The following is an 18,830-nucleotide window of genomic DNA, read 5'->3' on the forward strand; positions in this document are numbered from 1 at the left end:
CATGTGGTTTCAGTAGTCACAGATGAGATTTTGAAGCTGTTGTTGGGCACCTTCTCCCTGAATATCTTAGTTTTGCCTGAGTGAAGACTTACTAAAGACTTCAGTAAAAGTGTGAAGATTTGATAATTTAAAGCTCAATTGGTGTCACAAGGCTAGGCTCTGATCTTAGTAATGTACTAATGATTAATTCTTTCTACATCCTTTTCCAAAAAGGGGCAGTAAGTAGCAGTGTAATTAAAGGAACATTTGTTTAAACAAATGGAATTTTGCCTAGAAGTAAAAAAAAAAAATGACATTAGCATTAATATTAAAGTCTGATCTGGGCTAGAATTACTGGGGATGATCACCCATGTAAACTGGATCAGAGTTTGGCCCTTGTTTCCCTGCAGCTGAGTAATATTTGGTCTGGTTCTTTTTCACGCAACTCCAGCAATGTGAAAAGAGCCCCAAAATAAGAGTAAGTTGCATTTATTTATATTTTTAACTTCTTTACATTGACAGATTTGTTAGTATTAATGAGAGCCAGTGTTTGTTTTTTCCCTGTTGTCAGCCTTGTTCAGTCTTTTCCATACTACTTTAAAAATGTTCTTGATTTACATCTTTCTCAGCAAGGTGAGGAGACATAAATGTGTCAGAAAGTAGTAGCTGAAAGAGTGCCGTTTCCTTTGTTTTTCTGAAGAAATGAAAATTTTCAGCTACGCTAAGGTCACAAGTTGATACCAGATGTACTACTTAGCTTTGGCACGAGACTCAACTACAAATACTTAAACAAAAAACACCTCCGTTACAGTCACATGAAGGCTGTAATCATGAACCAAAACATGACATTTCCATACGTTAACTTATTAGCTACCAGAAATGTATCTGTTCTTTTCCAATGAGGAATCTTGGCATGGAAGGGTGGAGGGTTGATCCCATTTATGTGCTGTGGCCCTTATCGGTGAGTGCAGGGACTTGGCTGCTGCCTATACAAGGGGGTATTTTATGCATGTGCTTACATGATGGAGCACTGCATTCTGTTTTGTGAGCAGCTGATGTTAATGATTAAGGGCTTTGCCCAAAACCAAGTAATTTAGGAGAAAAAAAAGATTCCTTGGTTTTGGGTTAAGCTTTTGGTAGCAGGTGGTAAACATTGTTTTCTTGCTGATGTCATTAGTTAAATTTATCTGTAAGAAATTGAGAAGGAATGAAGGAGTGACTTCTGCAGAACTCTTCAAGGCAGGCACTGGCTTGAAAAGACTCATGTCTCATGCTTAAATAATGTTCCACCAACAGATAAGATTTATTTGCTTGCCAACTCCAAAGTTGGGTATTGCACGGTGTAATTGGGAGAAACTGCTCCTAATCCATCCCTGCCTCTGTGCCCAAGCCCTGTGAGAACCTGACACTTTGGGCAGAGACGACCGGGGCTGCACTGCTGGACGCCCTTGGGTCATACTTTTGCTGAGCAGATGGCCTACATACTCCTCTCCTGCCAAAAGCCCTGTAGGGATTGGGAAGAGTGATATGCCAATGTCTAACGCCTGAGAACCTCAGCACGTGAAGCATGGCTTAAGCCATGGCTCAGACTGCAAAAGCAGTGCTGTTACTCCCACCTGCTATATTGTAGAGTAACCTGTTAGCCTGAGCATCTGCTTACCACCTAGAGTCAGGGAACTGCTGCAGTGAGGAGGGGGTTCCTCCGGTGAGTAAGTGTGGCAGTGATCCAGCATCTGTGTGTCCCACTTCGGAAAACAGATGTCTAACGATACACGTGTATGAAGGAAAAGGGATATCCTTCCATGGATACATACCACCTCAATTAGAGATTCAGATTAGGCGGGGTTGTGTACACTGGGAGGTTATTAGAAGACAGAGTGTAATTATGATTTTCTTTAGTGTTTTAGTACTGGGATGATGATCGTGTTTTTGCAGATCTAGTTAGTGTCCTGGGGCTCAGAGTGTATGTCCCCTTCCCAGGGGATCTCCTGTTGGCCGTGTGGTGGCTTAGAGCTTGCTCTGATGCCCCACCACAGTCGTGTTCCTGGTGAAAGCTGAGGATGTATTTGAATGTTTTCCCTTAATCATGCACACAATATCTGACTTTTTATTGCAGTTTATGCTCCAGAACAGGTTATTTTCCCAAACCCAGTACTTCTTTTTTGAGAAATACTTTGTTTTTAAAAAACACCTGAATAATTAAGCGTGGAATATGTAATTTGTGTGAGTGGGATAGATGTGGTTGTCCTCTCTACATCCAACGCTTTTGCTTTCCTTTATTGCATGTACAATAATTACCAACATGACATCTAAGCCTAGGCATCTAAAGAGCTGCCTAGCCCTAACTCATGATACTGTTGTAATGATGGCTGTTGTTGTTCTTGACAGAATCCCTAAACGGGTCTTGGAAAGAAGGAGGATTTGTGCCTTCTAGTACCAGCAGCAGTGGATACTGGAGCTGGAATGCTCCCAGTGACCAGTCCAACCCATCCACCCCATCTCCACCTCTGTCAGCTGATAGCTTCAAAGCTTTTCGGACACCTTCCCAGCCAGATGATGGTATTGATGAAGCTGAAACAAGCAACCTTCTCTTTGATGAACCCATTCCTAGGAAGAGAAAGGTTAGCCTCACATTAAATTCCATACCCATGGGCAGATAGGGTGTTGGTAGACTTATTTTGCTGTGAGAAAGGAACAGGTCACCCTAACAGCTCTGTATGTGTATCCCTCCTTGGCATCCAGTTAAAGTAGGTACTTAGCCTAGTCGCTATGTCTTGTTCAACCTGGTTACCTACTACACACACATCCTGCCATCAGCACCACATATTTTCTGGCAGATGGTGAGGTTCTACAGAGCCTCCTGCTCAGGAAACACTAGAGTGATTTCCAGAAGGTGTTGCCTCTGGCCATTCAAGGGATTTCTATCCTACTTTGGCAAATTCTTTGTATGCAGGATGCAACAGGCAGCCTTTACATGTCATCACAAAAACTGGATGTGGCCTTAATACTTCTTGTTCCCTGAAAGTGCTGTTTGTCTGACAGCATGTCAGATACCTTAATACTGTGAAGCTTTCTCTGCGCAAACATATGGAGTGAAAAGAGGAGAGATCAAACCTGATGGCTTTTGATACAGTATTAGCAGTGGCCAAATTTATCCTTGGTAGGAGTGCAAAAGCCAACTAAATAAAGCACAGTGTTAAAAAATAAGTCCAAAACTAGCCCCAAAAAAGCACCGTTATGCTAGCAAGCAAGCTCCTCTTGAAGAAAAAGAAAACAAAGAGATGGCACTAGTCCAAGTTCCCTTCCCTCCCAGCGCAACAGGACAGATTTTACATAGCAAGATGAAAAAGGGCTTTTTGTAAGAAGAAAAAAACCAGAATTTATTCTCCATAGTGACTTTGTTTCTGGCTCAGTCTGAGACAGTTAATTGCTTCATCACCAGCAGGAGGAAGTTTTAATGATTGTTTAAACCTGTTCAGATTTATCCTTTTGCTCTAGAAGTTGCTTATTTGCCAACCCACACTGTTGTGCCCTTGTTTGTGGGAGAGGGTGTAAAATGTTAGTGCTTCTTGCTAAAAAGGGAAAAAAAATATTTTGGAGGACACATTTGTTATAATAAATTAGAAGTTAGAGCTGACTGTTCAACTAAAGACAGAGGTGATTTTGGAGGGTGTGGGACAGGAGGAGTAGGGGTGCAGAAGTATGCTGGTTTGCCTTTTACTTCTCAGTTAAAGTTCAGCTTATTAGCATGACTTACTGCTCAGCTGTGATAAGACAGATGGGTTTGCAGTTGCCATCTTTATTGTTATCTAACTTATCTTCGAATATTTCTATTTATGTACCCACCACAGATCTATTACACTCTCTGTTCTGCTTCACAGGGATTTTGCTCTGTATGGCAAATGTTTAAATGTAGATAAATAATAACGTTACCTGCCAAACTTTGTTTTATAAGTGAACTGTGTTTCCTGCAGGTTTTTTTAATTCTTGTCCAAGCGTGGTGCTTTATCTGAGTACAGCTTCACACCTTTAGAAGCTGAAATAAAAATGTTCAGGTTATATCTTCTTCAGGGCTTCAAAAATCAGAAGGAGTGAACCTGGAAATAGAGTGATTGGTAACCTTACTTTTACTTATTAAAGTTTCTTCCATTTCATGTTTGGAAAATGTCATGTTAGCAACCACTTCCCATTGAGAAAGGTGCTTGCTTAAAAGTTTCCACTAATATAGTTATTCTTCACCAAACCATTTATGTTCCATTATTTTCTTAAATAAAACATTAACCCTGATTAGGTAATTTTTTTGACTAGTCAGAAATAGAAGCAAGGTTTATGCTCTGTGTTTCTAGTGAGTGAAATTTCATTTGGTTATGTTAAAATGCATGGGGTTTTGCAGAGTCCTAGCATTGACAATAAGGCTAAAAATACAGTGGAGCTAGGAGTTTGGTTTTGCCATCATGATGTCATATCGGAATTCCTAAGATGTAAATGATAAGCATGGTCTTCATCTTGTTGTTGCAGTTGTGGATTTTTGAGCTCATGATAGTGTGTAGTATTATATTATAAAAGTAAGAAATTTATCTATTGGAATTGCTAGATAGAGTACATTTAACTTTAGGAAAAAAGAGTTCTGTATCTATTTGAATGGTAGTTGTACTATCAGATCAAAAATCTGTAGAGGAAATTTATGTGCAATTTATTCCAAAGTAGGTTTTTATACAAACAGTACGATCAGGTACCTCAAATCTTAAAGCCCTTAGCATCTGTACTTTCAAATGGAGATGTCAGACTGCCAAGTAACTATGAGAACACGCTACTACAATCAACTTGTATTTTAAAAAGCCCATCAGCGGATGTTTTTAAAAATTACATTCTGATCATTGTCTTTCTAGCAAATGCTGAAACTTACCATGTACTGGCATGCAGTTCCAAAGGGTCCAAATTGAAGAAAGCACCAAGTCAGCCTTTGTTCAAGACACAGTGAAACATGTACTTAACTCTTAATTTTTTTTTAATCGAGCTTTATATGAACATACTAATTTAATCTTACATGTAACTGAAATTGTAGGATAATAATACAGTATTTTGAAGCTCTTCCTCGTGTTTTCTGTAATAATAGAGAAAATTATTTTTGAGAAGTACAAATTATTTAGATTTTTTTTAATTTAAAATTTATAAAGAAGTTCTGCAACATCTGTATTGCTTGTTACCGCATACTGTGCTTTAAATTAAGACTAGTTGTCTCCAGAATCTTCAAGATATTGAAGATTGGGCTGGTTGTAACCTTGTTGGGTGTGCTCTAAATCAATGATAACTCAGTTTAGGCTAATGAAGTTGTATCAAAGAATATAACAAGAATAGTAAAATGAGATTATACACATATTCTTTTAAAAATGTTGAACACAGCCATGTTGTGTTCAACACAGAACAAGGTGGCTTCTCATTCTCTTGCCCAAGTAAGGGTCACAGCAGCTTCTGAATGAAATAAAAGAAGGTTTCGCCAGCTCATGGGTGAATGTTGTCGTTGCAGAAGCTACAGTTTTCTGGCACAATGTTTTTCAGTGTTGCAAAATTCACAAGCAGAAATATTCATAAGAGCTTGCTTTAGGGAGATCTTAATTTAAGAAGATGCTGTGCGTTAAGTGAGAAGTCCTTATCAGTTGTTCTTTGAAAGGCTCCAAAGAAGCGTAGGAAGTTTTTGTATCGTCTGCCTCCTTTACTGGGGAAGACAGAAACTGGAACTTGCAAATGAAAAAGCCATGCCAAAGAGTGGAGAGAGGTTAAGTTTTGGCACAAGCTGCTCCTGTGGCTTTTCACTGGGATTTTGTTGAGTTCAGCAGAATGACACTGTTGACAAAGGCTATTAGATCATTACAAATTCAGAGTTGGAGGCTCTGAACCTTCAGAGTGTTTTTCAACTATATATCTGTTTGGAGTGGTTTGCTTTTCTTTCTATCTTCCATGCAACTAATGCTGCTTTACTCATAATTTCCAGAACTCCATGAAGGTGATGTTCAAATGCCTGTGGAAAAACTGTGGGAAGGTACTGAGTACAGCTGCAGGGATTCAGAAACACATACGGACCATTCACCTTGGGTAAGAGAGCAGTCTTTTTAGGAGTCTAAAGGATTTGGTATAGTAGGGGAGCAGTCACACTTGGCCGGGGAGGTGAACTCACTTGTCCTTGGCTTTTCTGTCTCAGATCCCTAGGTTTCTGAGGAAATTGCGGAGTAGTGCATCAAGGTGAACGGGAACTTATTCCAACAGTGAGGAGCTTTCTTTCCTGACCTTCTGTGAACTCCACCAGAAGGTCAAATACAGCTCCAGGTCACACTGCACCTCCCTAATGGCAGCACAACTCAGTGGCATTTACTTTGTGTGTGCTATCTGCATGTCATGTCCCTGCCAGGCTGACACTCTGTGAAAGACAGCAGGTTTTGGGATGTTGCATTAATACTTTCCAGCTTTGTTTCACATCAGATCAGGTGCCTGTGCTAGCTCTGAGTCAAATTAACTCAACCCCCCCAAAAAAACCTAAAAACCTAAGAAAAATAAACTGAGCTGCCATTCCATTTGTATGTTACTTGGACTAGAAGCAAAAGCAAATTATTCCCGTATGACACAATTTTGTTTCAGAGCTTTAGGTTGCAACTGGAATCGCCTGTGCAATTCGCTGAGTAACCTAGCTGTCTCACATACAGTTACAGTGGGGACTTATAGTCCTCACCTGTTGGGTATGTGGAAGTACATCTCTGTTGTGTAAGTCTGTGTTACCCAGTGCTTAAAAATTAAAGTGAACGTGAAGTAGTAGTCTGGTGTGGAGCTTAGTCTTGCAAAGGTCATAGTAACTTCTGTTGGGGTTAGGCTCTGAAGAGTGAGGCTATCAGAAATAGAGAAAATCTCTCGCAAAATGCAGTTATGAACGTTGCTTTGTCCTATATATTATGGGCCATCCTTTTCATGGCACAGGACAGAGAAGTAAACAGCAGAACTTCCCTGGAGTTTGGAGTTAGTAACTGCTGGAGAGAGGAGTTCTGGTGAGCGTCTGGCTGCAGTACTTCTGGTAGAGCCTTTCAAATCTGCTGAACCCATGCTCTCTCAACAAGTTCTGTTGAGTAAAGTAGCAGGAGGACCACAGGCTGAGGAACTGGCTAGGGGCTGGTTTGGGGATGCATACCTGGAAAAGGAGAGGCCCAGCATTCAGCCCTGATATGGACATGCAGGCAGGAGGACGCTTAGGGCTCTCAGATTTTCCGTATGGAAGATTCAGGAGAAAATATGCACGTATGAGCTGTGAGTTACATCTGTATAGCGTGTGGATAATGAATGTGCTAAAATAGTGGTTTGTTTGGGACTTCAAGATAATGTGTAGCCTACTGGGAACTACTGCTTTGACTGGGCTGCTTTGCTCCTAGCGCTTGCACTCAAACGTGCAGCAGATTGCGCCAGGGGATGCAGGGGCACTTAAGCCTTTTACATCTCCTCGTTCAGTAAGTCTGCACCTAGAGAGCAGGATCAGAAAGTCCAGCACCAGCAAGCCAGCCCTTACATGTCCTTGTTCTACCTGTGTTTGAGCGATGCATGGCAAAACACTTTTCTAGCAGCTTCTTCTGCTATGCCAAGGAAAGTTTAATTAAGTAGCCTATGATAAGATTACATATTCTTTGGTGTTACATTAGTGAAGTATATCTTGCCCTTGTTATCTTTACCCACCCTTCTGTGGCTGCTCTATCATTTCTGAAGTCAGAGTCCATTGAGATTCTTGTTAACTTCGATAGCTAGGAATGAGAAGCTGATATTTAAGCTGAAGCACAGAAATAAAACATCTACTCCAAGGTCAAAGAATTAGGCAAGAATAACACACAGAGGAAAAAAAAATTCTAATTCCTGCTTCTTTTCCCTTCAGACTAGATGATTTTCTTTTCTTATCCACTTCCCTGCAGCCAGATTGCTGATAAAGTAGGTAGGGTTGAAACTGGGAATATTAATTTATTGACAGTATGAATATATTTGCTCATGCATGTAGAACTTAAAATTTACCTTGGGGTTCTTGCTTTCATTAAATCAGTCCTTCATCCTTTGTCTTGATACAGACGTGTAGGAGAGTCTGACTACAGTGATGGAGAGGAGGATTTTTACTACACAGAAATCAGGCTCAACACGGACTCGGTAGCTGATGGCTTGAGCAGTCTTTCCCCAGTCTCTCCGTCTTTAGCATCTCCTCCTTCCTTTCCTACCCAAGATGCAATCCGTCCTGAAACTTCCTGTGCCAAAACCGAGACTAAATTGATGACACCTCTGAGCCGCTCAGCTCCTACCAACCTCTACCTCGTACACACGGACCATGCTTACCAGGTAATGCTAGTGAGAATGACCTCCACTGATTACACTAATGTCATTAATGTATGAACAAATGTCAGATGACAATGTTTGGGTTTTAAAAAGCCAAGTCTAGTTTTAATAGGCTGAAAAGTTTTCAGGGCAGCCCAAAGGGTCATCTCATTTAAATCTTCTTGTGGTCTTCTGAGCTAGTTGTTTGTGTGTGCTCCCACCATAGCTGGTGGGCTTTGAGGTGCTATATATCCAACCACACATAGGTGCGTGCTTCAGGTTGAGAAGAGTTGCTCTGTGTATCCCACTGACTACATCAGTTATGTATGTAGGGCCCAAGGTGATGTGCTCAAATGTGGTCTCCTGAATTGTAAAAATTCTCATTTGATCAGCCAAATCCCTCTCAGAGTCTTCATTTCAGCTCTGGTTGTACTGGATGTGTCTGTAGGCAAGTACCCAAGGGATGCCAGAAGCAATTAATTTCCTCTATTTGTACACTGTGAGATGTCAGTTTGCATATGTGAAGAAGAGCAGGAAGAATGGAAAGACATGTATGGTATCCTCCTACTCTTAGAGGTAATGCTTTGCAAATGGCAAAAATCCCATCAGATCCAAAAACTGCTGTTCCAGAAACTTCCAACTAAGTTCAGACAGAAAGCATTAATTGTAAAAGTGCACTAAAATTTGACAGGTTTTGGTCTGGGTGCCATATGAGAAAAGAATAGAGGCTTTGAAGTAGTGTGGTCCATGACCTGTGTATGCACCGGAGATTTGAACTCTTAAATTTATAAGATGCAATAACTTTAGTGTACAGCATCGTGCAGATGAAACCTTTTTGTTGTGTCTCTGGAGCAGACCTGCTAGAAGGGCAGAGGAAACCACACAGAATTCACAGGCTTATTTTAGACTCTTGTGCATGACAGAAAGCATGGGTGGAAGCTTGGCACCTCAGGTGGGAGCTGCATTGGGTAGCACACCAACCTGGGGACCGATCAAACCAGCTAGGAGAAAGACTTTCTTTTCAGTCTCGCTTAAGCCCTGAGAGTGAAGCACCAAGTCTAGGCTGCTGAGAAGAGTCTCACTTCATTTGGGATTTCCAGTCATGACACTCTTCCCTGCAGTTTGGAGACTCGCTTGATCCTTTTTCATAAGCAGCCTTTGAGTTAAGTACTTGCCTAAGGAAATCCTAGTTCAGATGTTTCAGCCTCTTGAATTATATTTGAACTGATGTTTTCCATGACATGAGACTGCAAATGTCTGAGCCATTTCCTTTTCAAGTTGCTCTGGTTTCAATACTTCGTTTCATCAGCAAGGAGTGACACAGTCCACACTGTTCAAGGCATTCCTGTTGGAAGCAGGAGACGGGGGTCCCTGCTCCAGTTCATGTTCAGGTTCTCCTTGCAAAGGAAGCAGCTCTGCAGAGGAGGTCAGTGGCATCCCGTGCTAGGGTCCCGCTAGCCCAGCAAGAAGAGCACTCGCCGGGAGGCAAGGTAAAGACTCAACTCTTGCCAGCAAGACAAGGAATTGAGCCCAGCTTTCACTTGTAGCATTTAAGCATTCTTATGACTAATCTACTGTGTAAAAGGGAATAGAAGAGAAGGTGTCAACAGCACCTTTAATACTTCCTGCAGTTTCCTTGCTGGAGCGAGCCATATACAGAATTTCAAAACTTTACTTCTGATAAAAATATTATCTGTATCAAAACTGAAACAAAGTATTGAATGGGAATGTAGTGAAGACAATCTCTCATATGAATGAAAGCATGAAAGTGGAAATTACTTCATTTGGAGTGAAGAGGCAAAATACACAGCTCAAGGAGCTTAGATGAGGGAGGCTGAATTATGTTAATTCCAGAATTCCTGTTAAAAAAAAGGGAAGAAAATCAGGAACACAGAGCTGAGTCGCAGGAACCCTAAACAGCTCTGTTAATTGACATTTCCCATTTGACTGGAAAATTGCAAATATAATACCTGTAGTAAGAACGGTGTAAAGGGGAAGTGATAAGACAAGTCCTGACTCTCTTCTCTGACCCATTCTTGTGGATGAGCAAAGATTTAGAGGAATAATTGAAGAAATTGTGTAAAGTACAGCAAATGAGGTGAACTGCGATGGAGGACCCCCAAAGGGAGATTATGCTAGAACAGTCTAGCATCTTCCTTGGACAAAGTCAACAATGAAGAAGTACAGAAGAACAAATCCCTGTGGATTCAAGGAGAGCATTTGATCTTAAAACATATAGGCAGTATTTGTGAGGCCAGTGTTTAAATTTAGCATAGGAAAAAGAGCTGGGGAGTCAGGGAGGACAGCAGTGAGTTATGTTGAAAGGGCTATTGAATGTTATTAGTGGAGTTGAATGAAAAGCCATATTTGGGCCTGATCTAATTTTCATTAAATCATTTTGGTACTAGCAAATACTATGATAAATGTCGCTGATGATTAACTCGGGGGACGTCAGCAGTAAAGGAGTTTGTATATCATGCTTACATGACTGGCCGATCTTAAGAATAATAGGTTGTGGATGCAGTTTAATGGCAGAACATGCAAAGTCCTGTACCTTAGGATCTAATGATATTTTTATGCTATAAACTGAGGTAGTTAGCAAATTACATGAGGAGGAAACCTGTGTTCATTAATCAAGCACAGAATGACCATGAGCCAACAGCAATAGAGCTGTGAAGGAAAAAAAAATTGTCAGCTTTCCTGGGTAAGAAATAGCAAGGAGAGACAGTGGGTTTTAATCTTGTTGTACAAGACCCCTGGATAACTTCAACTGAGATACTGAGTAGGGTTCTGGTCAACCAAGTTCAAGGATGCTGGGCTCCAGTTAGAAGAGGTAGAAATGTGATTAGAGTAAAGAGGGAGGGCAGGGAGGACATACATGGAGGGCCTCTCCAGCCCAGGGACTGACAGCTCGAGCAAAGCCAGGGGCAAGGAAAGGATGGGATTGACACCTGGGAAGAAAGCGGGAAGACAACACTGACAGGGGAAGAGGTGAGCACGTGCTATTTCAGATATAAGGGCAATATGGGCACAAATCAATAATTATAAATGATCTATTAATATATTTTGAGTGGAAATTAGATGGACATCTCTAAGCAAAGTGAGATCAGGGTATAGAAACTCTTCACTTTGTTGTAATGTTATGGTTGCTTACCTTACAGAAGGGATTGTCTAAAATGTTAGCCTGAAAAAGGTGATGGTGTTTGATGAGCAAAGATGCACCTCTGGGAAACAATGGGACAAGGTGATTGACTGTCTAAATCTGATCATGTTTAAGGTAGATATTTAGGCACTGAGAAAAAATAATGGAGCACCGTGGTATTTTGGGCAACTGCAAATCACAGCAATTTTAAACTTCTCATATTTCACGTTTCATTATGAAACTAGTGCCTGTACCTGTTAATTTTAGCTACAGAGGAACTACATGCAGGCTCTTTCAGCATCTAGGATTTCCGTTGCGGGTGTTATTCAAATACCTGGGGAAGTCTCCATGCTGACCCAGCTTTGAGCTGATATCCCGGTGGGGTGCTACATGGAGGCAGTGCTGCCTCGCTGCCCACCCAGCTGCATGCAGTTCTTTCTGGCAGGAGTGCCGTGGTCATTCACTCCTTCCCATTTGAACAGGGCTGTGATGAAGAACTACTGGTACCATCTGGAGTTGCCAAATTTTTCTTGATGCCTTTCAGCAAGGTTTTTATATTTTGTGGAGCTCAGTGGACATTTGCTCCTCACGTCTCTGTGGGTTCTCTTGGAGCTGTCAGCAGGCTCGGCAGCCTGCAGAGCATTGCTGCTGTAGACGGACGCATCAGCAGTCTCAGTTTCTTTTCCTTGGAAAGACTCCAGGGGGTTGCTTCAGCACTTGTTTACTCTGAAGATTATCTTTAATGGGGACTATCAGGTTGTAGGTTGTCATCACTCCTCTCTGCCTGGCAGCTCAGGGAAGCACTCTCTTCCCTGAAGTGGTGAGACAACTTCAGCAGCCTCAAACACAAACACTACTTAAATAAGTGCATTGTGTTATTGGCAGGCGTAAACAACTGAGAGGCAGAAGTAAAAGCTCATTTTTAATAGCAAGTTCTTTGTAAGTTTAAACCAAGGAACCTTTTTTTTGTGGTTAAAGTTTGAAATTCAAGAGTCAGGAGGAGCCTGCATTCATGGTGGCTGGTCACGCTCCTGTTAGGTAGGGTCACTGCAAAGGTATGAAATTCCTGACTCTGTCAGTTAAATGGGATTCAAAAAGTGGCAGGGGAGAATTCCTGATGAGGGCTTAGAGCCCAGAAGGAAAACCAGAGGGAAGGCACAAAATGAAAGATGCTCAGTGGTCTGTGCTCAGATTGTCAGGTATTGCACCCCAGAGTGGCACTGGGTATTACAGCCCAGATGGGAAGAACGTTCAAGGGGCCCAGGGGTCCTTCAAGTATTTGCTTTAGCTTAGTCTTTTAAGAGCTGTTTTTTGAATCCCAAGGATGATTTTCGGCTCGTTTTTAATAGGAAAGGCTGGTTTAATTGGGATGATTCTCAAAAACATTTATCTGATAAACGAGAAATGGCCAACCCTCTACTGTTGATCGTTAACCCTGTTGTCCAAGAAGCCTTCAGTTGTTTAAACCAGCTGCCATCAGTTTAAATACTGCCTTGTTTATCACTGTGGAACAGGTGATTATTTGTAATATTTTTTGCTGCTAGCTGGCATTATTTTGAAAGTTATTTGTATGTGATGTTTGATTTTGTGTGACTTTTTTATCAGATCTAGCTTTTAAGGGTTTTGTATGGATTCTTGTGAGAGCTCTCATTTTCTCTAAACAAGGTTTCAATAACAGTGGTATATAAATACGCCCCTTTCTTACTGGCTCATCCAGAATTATCCCCCTCATAAGGGTAAAATGCTTGTCACCATGCAGTTTTTTCCCCACTTTAGAAAGTCCCTTGTAGATTTACAGTTTCAAGGACTGAAAGCTGCCTTGAAATGCTTTGGAAGAGGAATGGTTCTTCTTACTGGAATAATATTTTCTTTTCACACAGGCCACTCCTCCGGTGAACATTCCAGGGTCAGCAAAATTCACTCCCAATGGCAGTAGCTTTAGCATCTCTTGGCAGTCGCCTCCAGTTACCTTCACTGGCATTCCAGTAAGTGAACAACACCAAAAAGAGAGAAAGAAAAAATAACAAGTTGTTAGAACTTTTTGTTTTGTTTCACAGTGCCTCACAATAGAAGTAAATTTGACGTAACAGGTACTGAAAAGAAATAAAAGAAATATATGCCTCTGTTTGCCAGCATGGCTGATTTTAACACTTTTGCTAGTCTCTTTAATTCAGTAGGGTTACTTTTTTTTTGTTTGTTTTGCATCAGTGTCTACAAGCAGAGAACTAGATCTATAGTATATATTTTTTAAAACTATATGCTTCCAAAAGAACATTCTGGTAGGTGCAGAGCCTGGCACTATATGCTCCTTTTTGTGCCACTAAGAGATTTCTTGCAAAACTAGATGGAAAATCAGTGTGGTGATGGTTATGCGAACAGGCTAATTGGATTCAAGCAGTAGGGCTGTTACCTAAATGAACTCTGAAGATGAAGCATATTTGAAAGGAGCAATAGGATGAAATGCAAAGTCTGATTCTAGTAGGCTACATATATGTAGTCACTGTTGATATCGGAAAATTCTGTACTTTGATACAGAAAACACAATACAAATAAAATAATATACAGAAAAAAATAAAATTCAATAGGTACTGCATTTTGATACTAATATGTATTGCAGTTTGACAGATTTTTAATGAAGATGTATTAGATGTATGTATTAGATGTAAAGTCAACTCTGACCCTGTCTTCACAGCAGCTAGTGTACAAGGCCTAATTTCATGAACAGGACTTGCAGAAATGGAAAATTTGCTTGAACGTAGACTTCGACAAGTCCGAAATGTAACACAGCATAAGTGTGGATACCATAGGGGGGGTTAAAACCTTTATGAAGAGTTCAAAGGGATTAGGCTTCTAGTGCCTAGCACGGTGAATACGAAAAGAAAATGTAAATCACTATTTATGAGTAGTGGAAAATCTTCTGTATAATAAATAGAAATAAATATTAATGTAATGTATCCTGAGTTTTATTAGAAAGCATTTTTCAGTATAAATTGATATTCTTGAATCATAAGCCTTTTTTATACATAACATTTCATTTAATATTACACCTTATGAATTTATGAATTTTTAAATTGTGTTATATAAGGCACGTTACTTATCCAAAGAACCATATAGCTTTTTTTCTCTCCTGACAGTGAATATTAGACATGGCAATAAGAGACACTGCTTCTCTCCCTTCTCTTCATCAAGTCAATCTCCAAAGCTTCTTATTGTCAACCTTTGGCAAATCTCGGAGATTTTCTGCAGAGGCTGTGGCATCCTGCAGGGCTGATAAAAAATGAAAGTGGCTGAATCAATTACACTGCACTCTGCCAATGAATATTTATTAAATTCCATCAAGGAACAACTAACAGTGAAAGACATCATGCTGGCAGTAATTCGAACAAGAGTGCCTTGACAGAGCGTGCTATCCATAAAGTTCCTCGAGAATTTGATTTCCCAACAATGGGGTTGATACGGAGTAATTATGAAACTGGCTCCTTCTGTGGAGTAGCAGAAATTGGTGCCAAGAGTGTTGGGAATCTAAAAATGCAATTAGCCACATTGTAAATCAGACACTTAAGAGGACAGGATTAGACACGTATGCGTTGAGTTTACTTGTTCAAGCAACAACATTGATCCGTGGCTGTAGAGTTGAGAGTTCTCAAAAGAATTTAAGAAATGCCAAATCGCTTTCTGAGGATTTTATGGAGATGCCAGTGGTTTAAGTACAATTTAAAAATAATCCAGCTACAAAAACCTGGGCAAGCAGTGATGATGGCAGAATTATAAACCTCTCAGGGAACCATATGAACTGCCTTTATATCTCTGTCTAATAACATTTATAAGGCTAAGGCTATTCAGGGTAGAAAGGGAAAAAAAAAAAAAGAAAAAAACCCTTCTAGGTTTGCACACATTTGACTATTCTGTCATCAGTGAGATCACTTACTAATTACAAAGGTTTGCCTGCAGTGGAAAATTATGTGCAGTAAGTGAGGGTGCAAGTGCAAAGAGATGTTAAATAACTATATAATAAATGAAAGTTTTGTTTCTCCTGCTTCAAAGTAAATTAGATATTGCCTTATAAAAACAAGGCTCTGTCAATTCCCACCCTTACACTGAGCGTAACTACTTTAGGAAAGCTGTAGTATAGGGGACTTTCTCCCTCTCTTATGAGGTTTATTTAAGCCCAGACTATGTGACAGAGCCAGCATACTATAAACTTGTGCAATTTTGTACATACATGGTCCCTGAGATTAAATGCAGGTCTGTAACACCCAAAGAAACTTCAGAGAGTAAGTCCAAACCATTACTTTTTGTCTGACCCTTAATGTCTATTCAAGCAGTTTTCTAGAATGGCTTTTGGATACTTTTTTGGCCTGGACAAACCACTGAGCAGTAAAGGATTTGGTACAGATTTGCAAAAGAGTGTAACATTTTTTCACGTGACTAGTGATGTTGGAATGGGGCCGTTCTGTCCCTGACCCATTAGAGAGCTGTAGGATCGTGATTTCAGACAGTTCCCTTTGTAGGCCTGTATGTCAGCAGTTAAGTCCACAAGAGAGATGAAATTTCAAAATAGTCGTCTTTTGTGGCCTTTTGACACTTACCTTAGGTGTTACCCCAATCATTCCTGCGGACATCGAGTTCGGTGACACTGAGCATGCCCTGCTTGCTCTCCTGGGAACTTGGGTATTGTGACAGACAATCATGCATTGCGTTTAGTCCTCACTTTTGGGCAGTCTTTAGCAGAGCTCTCCTGAAAGGCCTTTGCGAATGTCAGTGTGCTTTTCAGCAAGTACCTAAGCGCCTCAAAACAAGCTGTACATGTAGCTGGGTCAGTCAGGGTTCAGTATGCAACTGCTTTAGGCTCAGGGGTATTCACAGCATCTAACTGTGCACATTTATCTAGAAGTCTTGTAGCCATAAATGAGGAGAATTGGGGGACCCTCTCAAGTCCTCATACTTTGTGCCTTAATTGTACCTTAATCATTTAGGTCAGATTCCCAAGGCAGATGGGAAATGCACATTTTCGTACTATTTTCCCGAGATAACTTTGCAGGTGCAAGAGAAGGTCGAGTGTAGGCACAGCTAAGAGTCACTGGTAGGTGTGATTCTCTGCACGGAGCAGAAAGGACAAGTTCACGTTTGCTCTACCGCTTGATACTGAACAAGGAGAAAAAATAAGGCACAGCATGGGGATGTATGAGGAGGACGAATGAAATGATGCAGGTGGTTCTAGTCACATGAGGAATGGTGGAGTCTGTATCTCTTGGTACTGGAGGGCTTAACATAATGACTGTACAGTTCCACTTTTAATAATGCAGAATGAAAGTCTTCTTGAATGCCAGCATGAGCTCTGCTGTGTGATATTGATTCTTACCCGCCTGCTCATAAGACCCAAAAAGGCTGAACAGGAGAAGATCTTTAAGTCTGATAATCCGATGTTTACAGATCACAAAAATCTTCTCTGTAACCACAGTTTCCCCCAGGAGCTGTAACTGGAAACTCCAGGTCCTCCCTTCTAACAAACACTATAGATTCACATTAATTCTCTGCGTAGACAACACTTCAAACGCGAAAAGCCTCCAACAGCAAGGATTGCCTTCTCACGCCCTCCTCTTGATCAGCACTCAGTGTTGCGTACAGGGGAGTACAGCTGACTGGTATTGTTAAGGCCTGCTGCAAAGCGTGTCAAACAGTGCAGTGTAGCTGCCTTGGAAATCATCTTGCAGAGACCTTCTCTGGAGAATGTGAAGGGAGACGCAGTCTGCACGCCGCAATTACTTCTCAAGCCTGTTCTGTGTTTGGAAGTGAGCAGGATAGTTGGTTATAACATAGGAGGCCATCAAAGTACTTTTCTGGTCAATGATAATCAAGGAATATGTTGGGTATGGGTTAGTAGTGGTAGATATCCAAATTTTCTGGTTTTTAAAGTGTTCAGGAACCCTTGCAGAATTGACTGGAGATCTGTGGCTGCTGGTAATGACTGAAAAACCATGCAGTGTGTGGTAAATGCCGAAGACTAGAAAGGTGTAATTGCTTTGCATTTTATCTTCAGTGTTTCGGTCATTCCTCGGTAAAGCAGAGAAGTGATTGATAAAAGATAGGAAGAAAGGTCAGTCAGCATCATCTTATGTGGCAGGATTTGCCAAACCAACCCCATACCAGTCTTCAAGGATATGGCAGGTTCGGTGGATAAAGGCAACTGCACACGTCTAATGTACATTTCGAAAAGCAGCAGGTAGTACCAATGTAGCACATACTAAGCAAATTAAGATCTGTCTGTCAGACCTCAAGTACCAGTAGTTAACTGGGAATCTTCTTTACTGAGCCAGCATCACCTCCATACGAGGACGGGTGCTTTTCAGGATTTTCATAATTGATTTGGAAATAAATTATGAAGTTACTGCTGATGATCCGTTTTGTGGATGGCTGAGAGACAAAAAGACATGATAATTGTCTGTGAAGCAGGGCCCTTTTCAGACTCGGTGTCCTCTAATTGTGCAAAATGCAAGGTTGTATTTATGAGAAAAGGGAATTTGGGTAATCCCTGGCATCTCAGGAGAGCACTGCCATTGAAAGTAAAGGCTGCAAAAGGTTCAGGACATGCAGACTGCAAGCTGCCTTCAGTATGGAGAGGCGATAGGAGAGACGGAGCTAGCGTGGTCTCTGGATGTATGTATGTGAGTTCTGGTTAACAGGCACAAAGTTCTTTCACATTTCGGATATGTAAAATATTATATCAGTAATGGCCTAAACCCGCTCAGAGCGTGAGCTGCACATGCAGTTAAAACAGAAATTACTGTAGTTGCCAGCCAAGAGTAAAAGTTGAAACAGAGTCTGCACTCCATTGTGAGTATTAGTTTTTTTGCTCCTGTGGAGTAGCTGTAAAATAGACTTCATTTCAAAAATCAAAGCACATTCATCTCCTCAAGTCAGGTCAGTCCCCGTTCTTCCAGGACTTCAAAAGAGCAGGAGTGAAAAGTTGTAGCAATGCAGGGAACTATGACAATATCTGCAGGTCCTGGCTGCAGGAAGCAGTGACTCCATGCACCAGACGCCCAAAAGAAGCTCGCTACATTGTGTATGTAACAAAAATAAGTGTTTGTAGATCTTTTTTCTGGTGTTTTAGATGGAAAGTGGTTGTGGCCTTCACCCGGGAGCAAAGACAGACCCTAGCGGTAAATAATTTAGGAATTTTAAGGCCAAGCTTTATGCCATGTGATTACTCGAATAATGTTGCCAACCCCCAGGTTCATGTAGGAGGCTTATTTGGAAAGTCACAGAAGACCAAACCACACCCTTCACTTGGGAACATTCAGAGGAGGACACCTGCTGAGAAGGTTTACGGTGCAGAATAAAGGAAATAATCCAGTGCATCTTGTTAGCAGCCTCAGTC

General features: G+C 41.0%; 1 protein-coding gene across 4 annotated transcripts in view; it reads left to right on the top strand.

Annotated features, from left to right (window-relative positions):
• The window catches only part of ZNF704 (zinc finger protein 704), a 105,894-nt gene that overhangs the window by 67,657 nt on the left and 19,407 nt on the right, over positions 1-18,830 (top strand). Inside the window, exons 4-8 of one of the 4 annotated variants that reach the window (XM_064442500.1) lie at positions 2,368-2,600; positions 5,972-6,072; positions 8,070-8,331; positions 13,330-13,434; positions 14,142-14,403. In XM_064442500.1, coding sequence (XP_064298570.1) covers positions 2,368-2,600; positions 5,972-6,072; positions 8,070-8,331; positions 13,330-13,434; positions 14,142-14,162 — 722 coding nt within the window. In that variant the 3' untranslated portion in view covers positions 14,163-14,403. Of the gene's footprint in view, positions 1-2,367; positions 2,601-5,971; positions 6,073-8,069; positions 8,332-13,329; positions 13,435-14,141; positions 14,404-18,830 lie in introns of those variants that run through there. The other 3 variants (XM_064442501.1, XM_064442498.1, XM_064442499.1) reach the window with 3 other exon arrangements.

This window comes from Phalacrocorax carbo, chromosome 2 (genome assembly GCF_963921805.1).
Source record: "Phalacrocorax carbo chromosome 2, bPhaCar2.1, whole genome shotgun sequence".
NCBI classification, from domain to species: domain Eukaryota; kingdom Metazoa; phylum Chordata; class Aves; order Suliformes; family Phalacrocoracidae; genus Phalacrocorax; species Phalacrocorax carbo.